At 38.3% G+C, this 12,090-nt stretch overlaps 1 protein-coding gene across 4 annotated transcripts; it reads left to right on the top strand.

The window, feature by feature from the left end:
* The first annotated feature begins 744 nt into the window (after nt 1-744).
* On the top strand, nt 745-11,719 carry ENKUR (enkurin, TRPC channel interacting protein). 4 transcript variants are annotated; one of them, XM_081969890.1, is made up of 6 exons: nt 745-942; nt 2,740-2,832; nt 6,856-7,001; nt 7,749-7,975; nt 8,799-8,945; nt 11,365-11,719. In XM_081969890.1, the coding sequence occupies exons 1-6, from the start codon at nt 890-892 to the stop codon at nt 11,536-11,538; spliced, it is 840 nt and encodes a 279-aa protein (XP_081826016.1). In that variant the 5' UTR covers nt 745-889; the 3' UTR covers nt 11,539-11,719. The 4 variants fall into 4 exon arrangements, with proteins under 4 accessions (XP_081826016.1, XP_081826017.1, XP_081826019.1 ...); XM_081969891.1 differs by lacking the exon at nt 745-942 and adding an exon at nt 1,126-1,331; XM_081969893.1 differs by lacking the exons at nt 745-942; nt 2,740-2,832 and adding an exon at nt 1,378-1,424.
* Nucleotides 11,720-12,090: the final 371 nt, after the last annotated feature.

Genomic DNA, 12,090 nt, shown 5'->3' with positions numbered 1-12,090 from the left:
TAAACTTGAAGGCTTAGTCAAAGAAGTAATAAATGAAAAAATGTGAATTGATTGTACTAATCCAAGCAAACGACATTATGGTTTAACAATATATGAATCCAATCTGTACCTTGTTGGTGGCTTTATAGTAATTTTTTCCCTGCTTAGTAAACAGTAATACAGGATATTACTCCAAAGTTTTTCCAAGTTGCAAAGTAAGGAAATCTCAGTAAAGGACATGGCAACATAGATTAATCAGGGTGGAAATACTAAACACAGTTCTGATGCATATTATTCTAGAATAATTCATTTATAGACAAACGATTTGAGCTTCTAGAATAAGGATTCAATCTCTACAGTAGAATGCTTTTCAACAAGTTTAGAGTGCTAGATTCTTTAAGCAGGAGATCAGGAAACTGTGGTCTTAAGAATATTGTTTATAATTCCCATCATCTTTAACATCTTTAACTATTAGTATATTTGCTGTAGTTATTTGATTTTAGGAGCACCTGATAGACAATTTCTTATTACTTTCCTGAAGCATTCAAACATCTCTTTGGCTGTTGTAACATGCTAAGGAAGCTCCCCTGCTGTGCTTTTCAGTTTCGGGCCAGTCCAATTTTATATAGTGGATTAGAAACCAAATCAAATTTAAAAAGACTTGTTTCCATACACGAAACTCGCAAACCTCCATTTATTGCTGAACTACAATTCCCAGCATCCCTCCCTATTCTCTATACAGATTGAAGCTATTGGGAAATGAATTTTTCCATCATCTAAAGGGCCGCCAAAGCACTTCTTCCTGCATGATTCCCACACGGTCAAATTGCTATGAATTCTATTCGTGAATAAGGAAAGATCTGCATGTCTCCCAAATTCAGAAGGAAAAGCTAAGCAAGAATATTTTCCAATGCAGATTTTTTTCCATGAAGACTCTGCCCTCCCCTCTGAGAACCAGTCGAGGTACGTACTATTACGCATGCGCACGCTTCCACTCCGACCTCGTTCGAAGATCCATCGAACTCCTTCCTATCTATTCTTCCCGCTAACTCTCTTATCGCGCTTGCGCACCGTTCCATCGAGCTCTCTGCTCCGCCCCATTCGGCTACCCATTGTTCGTTATGATTCCGGAAGTGACGACACAAAGCCGATCCCCCGTTCTACACAAATGTGTAACCAAGCAGTTGTTTCTAGGGGCAACCAAACAGTGGGCTTGTTGCTGCTCCTGTAAAACTCATTCTCTGAATGAGGGAGAATTCGAATACCTTCGGAGAAAAGCCCTAAAAGAGACGGGAAGGGTGGGAGGAGAGAGGCGGGGGAAAATAGCTAGGAGAAAAATATTTTTGGAACAGGTAAGCAGGTAGCCTGGAGTAATGAAGAAGCCTGTGTTAATTTTTGAAATTAATTCATTACATGCGTGCTTCATCTTTCCTTCAGGTGGTGTGGTGAGATTTCTACTTTTCCTCTCCCGCTTCCTCTTTTTCTGCCTTAACAGTCTTGTAAAGATGGGGGGGGGAGAGAGCATGGCTGGGTTCATATAATGTACTAAGTCATAAAATGGTTCGCTTGTTTTGGATTGTATCTTATGAATCTATTCTTGGTTTATTTAAACCATGCTATCTGGTGTAAAAGTGCTGTGTGAAGCCAGCCAGTTGTGGTAAAACAGAAACTGCTTCGGTTCAAAGAACTACATGTTAACATGGTATGTGAATGCTGGCAATGAATTTTCTAAGATCCCCTGTGAATTTCAGTTAGACTCCTGCCCCAGTTCAGTGATATAATTTGAATGCAACATTGCCTCTTCTCCTTGATTTGAATATATAAAACATTCCTCTAGTGACTAAGACAACAGTATCTTGGGATGTGCCTTTGGAATTGGTGAGTAGCTTTCCAGAACTTTGGAGCAAAGGGGTCTTGAGGTACTTTGAACTAGAAACCACTGTTGTGCCTCTCCATCTCCACAGATTTGTATTGCTTATTCAGGTGATCCAGCAGTGAAATTCAACAGGTTCTAACAGGTTCTGGAAAACTGGTAGAAGTTTTGAGTAATTCGGAGAATCGGCAAATACCACCTCTGGCTGGCCCCAGAGTGGGTTGGGAATTGAGATTTTGCAATATCATTCCCCCAAGAGTGGGGAGGGAATGGGGATTTTTTAGTATCCTACCCCCAGGAGTGGGGAGAGAATGGGGATTTTGCAGTATCCTTCCCCTGCCATGCCCACAGAACCGGTAGTAAAAAAAATTGAATTTCACCACTGAGATGATCCCTATTCGTGAATATAAGCCAAATGTTCTGCATGAATTGTATAGAAAAATGAAGTTGAATACCTGGCAAGATAATATGGTTAGTCAAATTTATCCCAAAGAGGTTTCATCTTGGGTGTGCTGTGTAAATCTCCCTTAGGTTTCTCAACCAGTATCAAGAGTATGGTTTTCTGTTTAATAAGTTAGTAAGATGTCACATCTACTTAACTATATGGAGAGCCATTGGTTGGCAAAACTTATGTATATATTCATATACAATTTATAAGTAATATTAAGCTTGAGATGATTTAAAGTGTTTGTGATTTTCTGCTGGCTAGAAAAAAATGTGGTTGATACTGAAGGACAGAAAATGAAAAATATGAAAGAGAAAATCTGAAGGAAAGTCAGAATGTTTGAGTATGCATGGGGAGAATGATAAAGAATGACATGAGTATGAGAGAAAATATGACAAGTAGTTTCCCTAATAGCTAAGCAATTTAAATAATTTATTTGTAGGCCTGTTACAATGACAGCTATGGTCATGGAGGAGAGCATTTATAATCTTCTACCTCAGATTGTGGAGAAGTCTCAGATAACAGAAAAGCCTAGGTATGGGAACAAGAATCTTTCCCCTGGCTGCTGTTCTGACATGTTTTGCATTTAACAATCACTGGTATGCTTCTTTTTTTAGACACATGTTAAGTATTACTTTTTATATAGGAAGAAACTGAATATAGGATCTTCCACCACTTAATAGGTTAGTACTGCTAATTTACAAATATCTGCATGTCTCCTTTATCTGCAAAAGTAGGGAAGGCTGTTTGCACCTGCTCCTTTTAAATCAGTTTTATATACTTATTGGAAAAAATAGAGGAAGGCTGCTGCCTGCACACTTGAAATAAATACTTTTTGAATCTGGGAATAAACACTCCAAAAGATGTCTGAATGAACACTGTAATATTACACTATGTATTATGTTTATACAATATGCAAATTTCAACATTTTTTTTATTTTTCTTTCTCTATTTCATAGAGATCTGAAATTTTGGTAATATGAGTTTGATACAATATTTCTTTTGCAATGTTACTCTGAAGTAATAAACAACTCCAGCGGAATGCAACTTTCATAAAAAGCTATGCACCTTTATTTCCTCTTGGTGTCTTCAGGAATAAATTCCAGGAGTCAACCTGCTTGTCAGGTCTCTTATACTAAATAGTTCTGTCAGCAGCTTGAGCAAGTGTTGCTCCAGATATGGAGAATTCCTGTCAATGTGTCATTCAATTTGATTTTCCACAAGCTGCCGTTATGCTGCTAATGATGAAACTGGTTGATCTCCTCTCATGCGATGAATCTTGGAGGCAGGTCAAGTTTCTCTACCCTGGCAGTAATAATTCTGGAGACAGTTGGGATCAATAGAAGGGATAGCAACAATTCTCATTCCATGTTCTATTATGAGTGGGAATAAAGCTTTCAATATACCATCACGGGGATATAGGCAAACAAACATTGAGACGAATTATAAATAGTATCAGGGTGAGTGGCAATTACCTTTTACTTCTATGGCCATTTACTGGCTATCAGCTTGAATTAGGTAAATGGCAAGGGCATTATAAATCAGACCAGAGGTGGTATTCAGCCAGTTCTGGAGAACTGGTAGCAGAAATTTTGAATAGTTCGGAGATAGGCTGGCCCCGCCCGGCTGCCTCCCACTGATCTTTTGTTGCCCTAAACAGGAGAATGGAGCTGGAAAGCAGGTTAGTGGGGTAGGGAGGGAATGGGGATTTTGTAATATTCTTCCCCTGCCTTGCCCACAAAGCCATGCCCACAGAACCGGTAGTAAAAGAATTTGAATCCCACCGCTGAATCATACATTATTGTGGTTGCCATAAAAAGAGAACATGAACTAGAAGTGTCTTTCTTGTTTATCAGTATCCTGCCTTTAGTATAGTTACAAATAATTCAGGGTAGCAACTATATCCCAAAAACCTTACTATTCCTATATTCAAAAATCCGGTGAGGTGAGTTGAGCTGAAAGAGAGTGACTGGCCCAAAGTTACTCCACTGCCTTTTGTGGCTAAAGCAGGACTTGAACTCACAATCTCCCATTTTCTAGCCTGGTGTCTTGATCACTAGACCAGACTGGTGCTCTATATAAAGAGCCAATTGGCCAGTGAAGGAAAAGCATTTTTCTCTGTGCACACATATCTTCCAGAAAAAATAGATTTGAACCAATGCAAAAATTAGCCGGTTTCGATGACACCCACCAATGCTGGAAAATCTGAGTAGGATCCACACCTGTACAGCATCTGCCAAGACTCCGTTTAAATGGGGCAGAGTATCTTCTCCTGAATTTGATGTTCCTCAATAGATAATGGATCATATGGTGACTAGCTGCCATTTGAGGTCTTATGCAGGTGGAAAAGCAGTGTTTCTCCAACTGACAAATACTGTGCTTAATTGGATAAGTGGCCTAGATATTAATATATTGAATACTTCTATACTTATGAACCAATGTATTTTAAAATGTAACCTATATGTATGTATATATGTATGTGTATGTGTGTATATATATTCCTTAAAGCTTACAAAATTGATTACATATCTCCATCCTATGCCTACCATAGCATTATGTACTCCTTCTATATAATTTTACTATTGTTGTTCATGTGCTCTATACCAGGGTTCCCCAACCTTTGGCCTGCAGTCCACTAGTGGACTGTGATCTGTTTGCAACTGGGTCATGAAAATAGTGGGCAGATATATGTGCATGCACATGCATTGCAAGCAACAGCAAACGCATGCATGCGTGAGATGCAGGTATGCATACATGCTGCTCATGCAAATGGAGTTGCACTTGGGCACATACTTGCCATCACTCATGCAAAATCATCCCCTCTCCCCCCACCAGTTCGCAAAGTCAGAAAAGTTGGGAACTCTGCTCTATGCCATACACTAAATAAGTAAATAAATATCTCCAGTGATGTTATTTGAGCAATTTATAATAACAGAGAATATAGAGCAGAAATGTCAAACTCAACGCCCGTGGGCCTTGAGGTGCTTAGATCTTGCCAATGAGGCTACCCTGGAAACAGGAAAGGACCGACCTACGCTGCCTTTGCCAGTGAAAATGTAGCCACGGAGGGCAGTGTGCGGCCCTCCCAAGCTCTGTTTTCAGCTGCAACAGCCTCCTGCAACCCTCTGCCAGTGAAAATGGAGCTCAGCAGCCTGTTTTTGCTGGCAGAGCTCTCGGGCTGCCACAAGTGCCTCCAACATGGGTGACATCAAGCCACACCCACTCTGGCCATGCCCACCCATCCCCAGAAATCATAAACAATCCTGATGCGACCCTCAATGAAATTGAGTTTGACACAACTGATATAGAGGCGGTTATATGTAGCATAATTTGATTTGCTTGGCTTGGGCTTACATCAAGCCAACCAAATTACAGGAACTTCTTTCCATAGTCAACATGACTAATATTTAACCCAGCTAATGTTTGTAAAATTTTGCCGCCATTAACATGGCTTTCCTGGGAAATATATAGTGTAGTAAATCTCCCTTTGCTTTCTACACCACTGTGCACAGGCTGTTCAAGTGGCTTCCACCACACCAGTACTCTTCTTCTGAAGCTGTTCTGACCAATGAGGTCTCCGCCTTCAGTCGATACTGATGAGCCAGCTGCCACTTAACAGGCCTGTTGGTCCATGGGAGGTATTTGATTCCCTTCAACCCAACAGTATAGCATAAAAGCTATACTGGGTAGGGGGGCCCAATCCGCCACCCTGGGACAGGCTCTGTGGGAGGCTCTGTGGGAGGTTCCAGGCTCCCCCTAAGGTCCAGGCAGAAGAAGAACATCATGGCTTCAAAACCTAAGGGACTGGTTTGGATAAAACTCAGCAGCACTTTTTCATGCAGCTGTTGACAAAAATAGGATCGCCAACATGATCGCCAACATGAGATGATGAATATGGCACAAAAAAAATAATTGTTTGTAAACCAAATTTTATAGTTTAGCAAATAATAGCTATGAATTCAGCCAGCTGTAGTAGACCATGTTTAAATATTTAGAGTAATATTTCTGTTTTAGGAATTGTGATGCTGGAGCTTGTTAAATGGGCTCTAAATAGGGAAAGGCAATAATCCCTAAAGTGTTGATATGACTTTGGAATCCTGAAATTAGTTTAGGTTACTGAGTTTACTGAGAGTAAACTACATGTTGGATGTTTTTTTTTAATTAAAGGGAAATCAATATTACAAACCAATTAACTACCCTTCCCCTTCTAGAAGCTGAATAAGAGTATTGCAAGCTGGGTGAAAAATTAATTATAAATTAAATTTGATATTAATTCAACAAATCATGGCATCAAAGTTTAAAAAGCAATGCCCATTTTTCTTATTTTTTCCTCTGCCATTTAATATATGTGAATTGTAAAATACCTAATCATTGTTTTTAAACAAAAATAAATTCAGAACCACATAGTTTATCGGAGTTAATTTAAACTTTTCAAATTTGTTTTTAAGAATATAGATATTTAAAAGTGCAATATTCATCAATACAATTATCTATGGAATAATGGAATCTCTATCTTCTGCTGATTTTAACGTTTTTTGTCCATTTTCTCTCTCTAAAGTTTTGTATCAGCATTTAGACCATATGTGAAACGTGCAATACAGCAAAGTAAATCTCCATGGAAAACAATTGGACCCCCAAAAATCCAAGTGCCCTCTCCAAAAAACTTCCTTCAGAAACATTCAAAAGAACCAAAGTTACCAACAAGTATGCTTTCGACATAAGAATATTTGAAGGCATTTTACCATTTTAATTTTGTATTTTATTATTTAATATATAGGACTGGTATGTTCCTTTTCTTATGAATGTTGAAGGGAAAATCTGTAAGCTAATGAAATGACTACAGTAAGTGTTCCAGATAGCTGCTATGTTTGCATTCCAGTTCATTCTGCAGCACAGTTTGGACATCAAAACAACGTGGTACACAACTCTATTAGTCAGCCAGTCTTCCTTACAAAGTGGGAAGGGGGGAAAGAAGCAATCTGCTCTAAATACTTTTGAAGAGAAATTCCAAAAGCCTAGTCTTACAATGTAAGTTAGAAGAGAAAATTCAGTTCTAGAGAGATTGCACCATGTTTAGAATGTTGGGATCAATTCTGAAGGTTGCCATGTTTTTAAAGAAAAATATGGCTGCCAGAATGAGTGTGACCGGTTACAAAACACCCCAAAAATGAAAAAAAAAGTGTTTTCTTGTCTTTCTGAGCAATTAGGCTCCTTTCTGAAGAAATATGTTGTACTGTACACGGCTGCAAAATAAGGAGTAGCAGGGGAAAATAACATGGTAGATTAAAGAAGAAACACTGATGAATGCTTAAGACATTAATGTGCCATTTATTGATAAATTCAAATTTATAGTTTCATTTTAATTAGTCTTATTTTTAAAAGAAAAATTGAAGAATTGAAAAATTTGTAATGTTTGAAAATGTCTAAATTATTATTATTTTTCTGGAAAAGGAAAAAAAGATAAACGCAGTAAAAAAGAACCAGAACTAAGTGTGCCCAAAAGAACAGATCATCCAATAATGGGAGTTCAGTGTACAAGAAATTTCATAAATACAAATGCAAGTAATGCTATTGTGGCAGTGCCCAAGAAACCATTACCAGTCTATGTAGACAGAAGGCAAGGAGACAGATTTCTTCTGGAAACTTCAGGTCTTGTTCCAAAGTATCTCAAGAAAAAGGTAGGTTTGTAGAGTTGCAAAAAAAAATGGAGCTAAAAAATACAGGCAGTCCTCAACTTACAACAATTGGTGTAGCTTGAAATTACAAAAGCACTGACAAAAGTGACTTGCAGCTGGAGTCACGAATTTAGGATTATCACATCATTCCCAGAGTCAGATGATCAAAATTCAGGCACTTGGCAACTGGCATGTATTTAAAACAGTTGCCAGCATCCCAGGATCATGTGATTACCATTTGCATCCTTCCCAGGTGGCTTCTCACAAGCAAGATTAGTGAGGGAAGTCAAATTCACTTAATGACTGTGTGATCAATTGCAGTTGTTCACTTGGCAACTGTGGCAAAAAAATATTGTAAAATTGGGCATGACTCACTTAATACTTGTCTTAGTTAACAAGGAAATTCTACTCCCTTTTGTGGTAAATTAAGGACTACCTATATTTATATACACCCTGAAACAGATTTTGACTGTGAAATTCTGTCCATGTTTATTCTGAAACCCATTGAAATTAGTTAAGCTTACTTCTCAATAAGTATGCAGAGGATTGCATTGTGCAATTCACCAGGAACCACTGAAATTGTTTTGATTTCTATCATGACCAACTAGTTCAATATGAATAGTGTAGCTATCAGATTTGTTTTTAGGGGATGCCAACTCTACTATTATGACTACATAGGCTTATCTCACTTTGAAAACTTAAGTTTGATATTCACATGTTCACTGAAATGGATTGAATTGGCATTCTTAGTTCAAAATTGAAGTGTTGTATAACATATAGAAACTATGCTTTTTATGAACAATTGTAAAACATACTTTTCTTATAGGATTATGGAGTGATTCCAAAATATGTAATAAAGCGAAATGAAGATACAAAAAAAGCTCAGGAAGAATATGATGTCTATGTCAGGGAGACACTCAAACAAAAAGCCATGAAACGGCTCTCAGAGGCAGAGAGAGAAACTCTTTTAGAGGTACATGACTTGAGAAATACTGCAACCGAGATGGGTAGAGTTTCGCTAGATGGAGCTCTAGAATTGTTTCATGTTGTTATGTTCTGATAAATGCCAAGCAGGTAAGAGTGTCAATTTGGAAAAAAGAATGGTTTGCTTTTAAGCTATTCATTTTATGCACATTTTGTAGGCTGTTGGTTTTGTCCAATTTTACGAATAATCTGCAATCTCTTTTTTTTCCTAATGTAAGGGAAAATATTATTGTGCTATGGAAAATCATACATCTTTGGTCAGAATTTAATCTGTTTTATTCAATGAAGCTTACAGATACATTTGTAGGGTTAATATAGTTAGACTACAATTTGCTGATCTATGTATACATATATAAAGGGACCTTGGAGGTCTTTTAATCCAACCCTCTGCTTAAATGAAACCCTGTACCATTTCAGAAAAACCATTGTGCAATCTCTTCTTAACAGCCTCCAGTGGTGGAGCACTCACAACTTCTGGAGACAAACTGATCAATTGTTCTAACTCTCAGAAAATCTTCTGCCTACATGTGCTTTAGAGAATTGATTGACCACCTCTTCTTTGTGGAAGCCTTAGATCCGTGGTGGCGAACCTATAGCATGCATGCCACAGATGGCAGGTGGAGCCATTTGTTAGGACGCACAAGGCATAGCCCTGCCAGCTCCAGCGCGCATGCACGTGCTGGCCAGCTGACTTCGGCCGTCTTTTTCGGCCATTTTTCGCCCTCTGGAGGCTTCCCTGAAAGCTCCAGAGGGCAAAAAACCACCCAACGCGCAAACTGGAAGTTCGAGAACAGAACTTCCTGCTGAAGCCTCTGGAGGGTGAAAAACGGCTCTGCGGGCAAACCGGAAGTCACTGTGTCCAAACTTCCGGGTTGCCTGTACAGCTGTTTTTCGCCCTCTGGAGCCTTCAGGGAAGCCTGAGGGCCTCGCGAGGGGGAGGGGGAGGTTGTTTTTGCCCTCCCCAGGCTCCTAGAAAGCCTCGAGCCTGGGGAGGGTGAAAAATGGGTCCATTGTGGGCCAAAAGCGGGAAGGAAGGGCAGGAAGGGTCGTGTGTGCAGGTACGTGGGGTGGGTGGCACATAGCATTATGGATATGGGCAAGCCCACGCACGACCCCCCTGTGTTCCCCCTACTTTTGGCACACAATCCGAAAAGGTTAGCCATCACTGCCTTAGATATTGGAACAGCTATCATGTTACCCTAGTCCTTGTCATTAACAAGGACTAGGGTAACATACCAAATTCTGGCAACCATTCTTCACATATTTTAGCCTCTAGTCCTCTAATGTTGATCTTCTCAGCATTCTTTGTAGAGTCTCAAAGTCTCTCAATCTTTTCAATATAGTGGTTATCAAAACTGGATGCAAAATTTCAAGTATGGTTTTACCAAGGCATTATAAAGTGGTACTGGTAAGTTCATGTGAACTTAATTCTATTCCTTTGTTAGTGTAATTCTAATGCAGTCTAGGACTGCATTGGCTTTTTGGCAGCTGCTTCACATTGCTGGCTCATATTTAAGTGATTGTCTACTAGGACTCCAAGATCCCTCTGATAGTTACTACTATTGATCCAGGTACCTACATTTGTGCCTTTGGTTTTTCTTGCTTAAATGTTAAACTTATCTCACCATTGAATTTCATTTGATTAGATAGGGGGGAATGTTCAAGTTTGTTGAGATCCTTTTGTATCTTGAGCCTATCTTCTGACGTGTTAGCTATTATTACTAGCTTGGCATGGTTTGCAAATTTAATGAATTCCCCTTCTATCCCCTCATCTAATTCATTCTCATTCATTATCTCTTTCTCTCTCTTTCAGAGAGTATCCGGAATGCTAAACACATTTTAAAAATGTTTGATGCAAACATAGTACTTCTGTGCTACTTATTTAAGTAGGATGTATTTAGGCTTCTGTGAAAAAATACACAACTTCGTTAAGAATTATTATTTTTTTAATTAATGCAATGTTTCCCAACCTGGCAGCTTTAAGATATGCGGACTTCAATTCCTGAATTCCTCAGTCAGGAATGATTTTCCAATGCTGGCTGGGGAGTTCTGGGAATTGAGGTCCACATATCTTAAAGTTGCCAAGGTTCGGAAACAATACATTAATACAACTCTTATTACCAAGATCTCTTTTTTTCAGGCCACATGGAAACCTGGAAAAAGGTGCTGCTTTTAGCATTTAACAGAGAAATGATTAGTAAAGACTTCCCTGAGAATACAGAATTACAGCCTTTGGGCATTTTAGATACTTTACTGCAGTGATTCTCAAACTAGCCTATTTTAAGATTTCCTCCCAGAATTTTTTTTTGGGGGGGGCGGGCGTCAAAGTCCACATATCTTAAAGTGGCCCAGTGTGAGAAATATTGCTTTAGCGCATTCTAATTTTATATTTCTTCTTTTCCATGTAGGGTCTCAAAACGAACTGGGAGGAGGTGCATCAGGCGTTCCAAAACCTTTCAGTAGAAATAGATACGATACCAAAGAAGCTTTACAAAGAAAAGCTGGAAACAGACATGAAACAGTTGGAACTTGACATTCATACAATTGAGAAACACAAAGTTATTTACATAGCAAACAAATGAGGATGTCTTTTGAGAATAATTTTTCTGTGAGATAGTTTACTTTCAGTGGAGATATAATTCGCATATATAAGTAGAAAAATATTTGAGGTTTTAAAATCTTTGTTAAAATTTATCATATTTTACATTTTGTTTTCTTTTAGATGATTATTTATTTTTCCAATAAAGGCATATTTTTCTCCAGAGGATTTTACTGGCTGTATGCTTTTTTTTAAAAGCCTTTCAAGGTTTCCAGTGTCTTTACGATTCAAAGAGAATGAAAAATAATAGCAGATAGGAATGATTTACCAGACAGTTAATAGTGATAAATATTAATTAAAGTGCCAAGTTATTCCGTGAATTATTTAGTTTTCAAATCATTAGCATTTGTTTTATTTAGCTTTGTATGCAGACTACTAATTTTTGTGTTTGTTTTTACTGTAAACTACCAAAACTAAAAACAATTAAAACAAGTAAAATTAATAATTAAAATTACAACTAGTCCTCAACTTATAACTATTAGTTTGGCAAGTTACAATGGCATTGAAAAAGGTGGTTTGTTGTCAGCCCTTAATA

Source organism: Natrix helvetica (assembly GCF_964273705.1).
Source record: "Natrix helvetica genome assembly, chromosome: Z".
NCBI lineage: Eukaryota > Metazoa > Chordata > Lepidosauria > Squamata > Natricidae > Natrix > Natrix helvetica.
The sequence above is the reverse complement of the archived record's forward strand: the minus strand, read 5'-3'. Positions and strand labels throughout refer to the sequence as shown.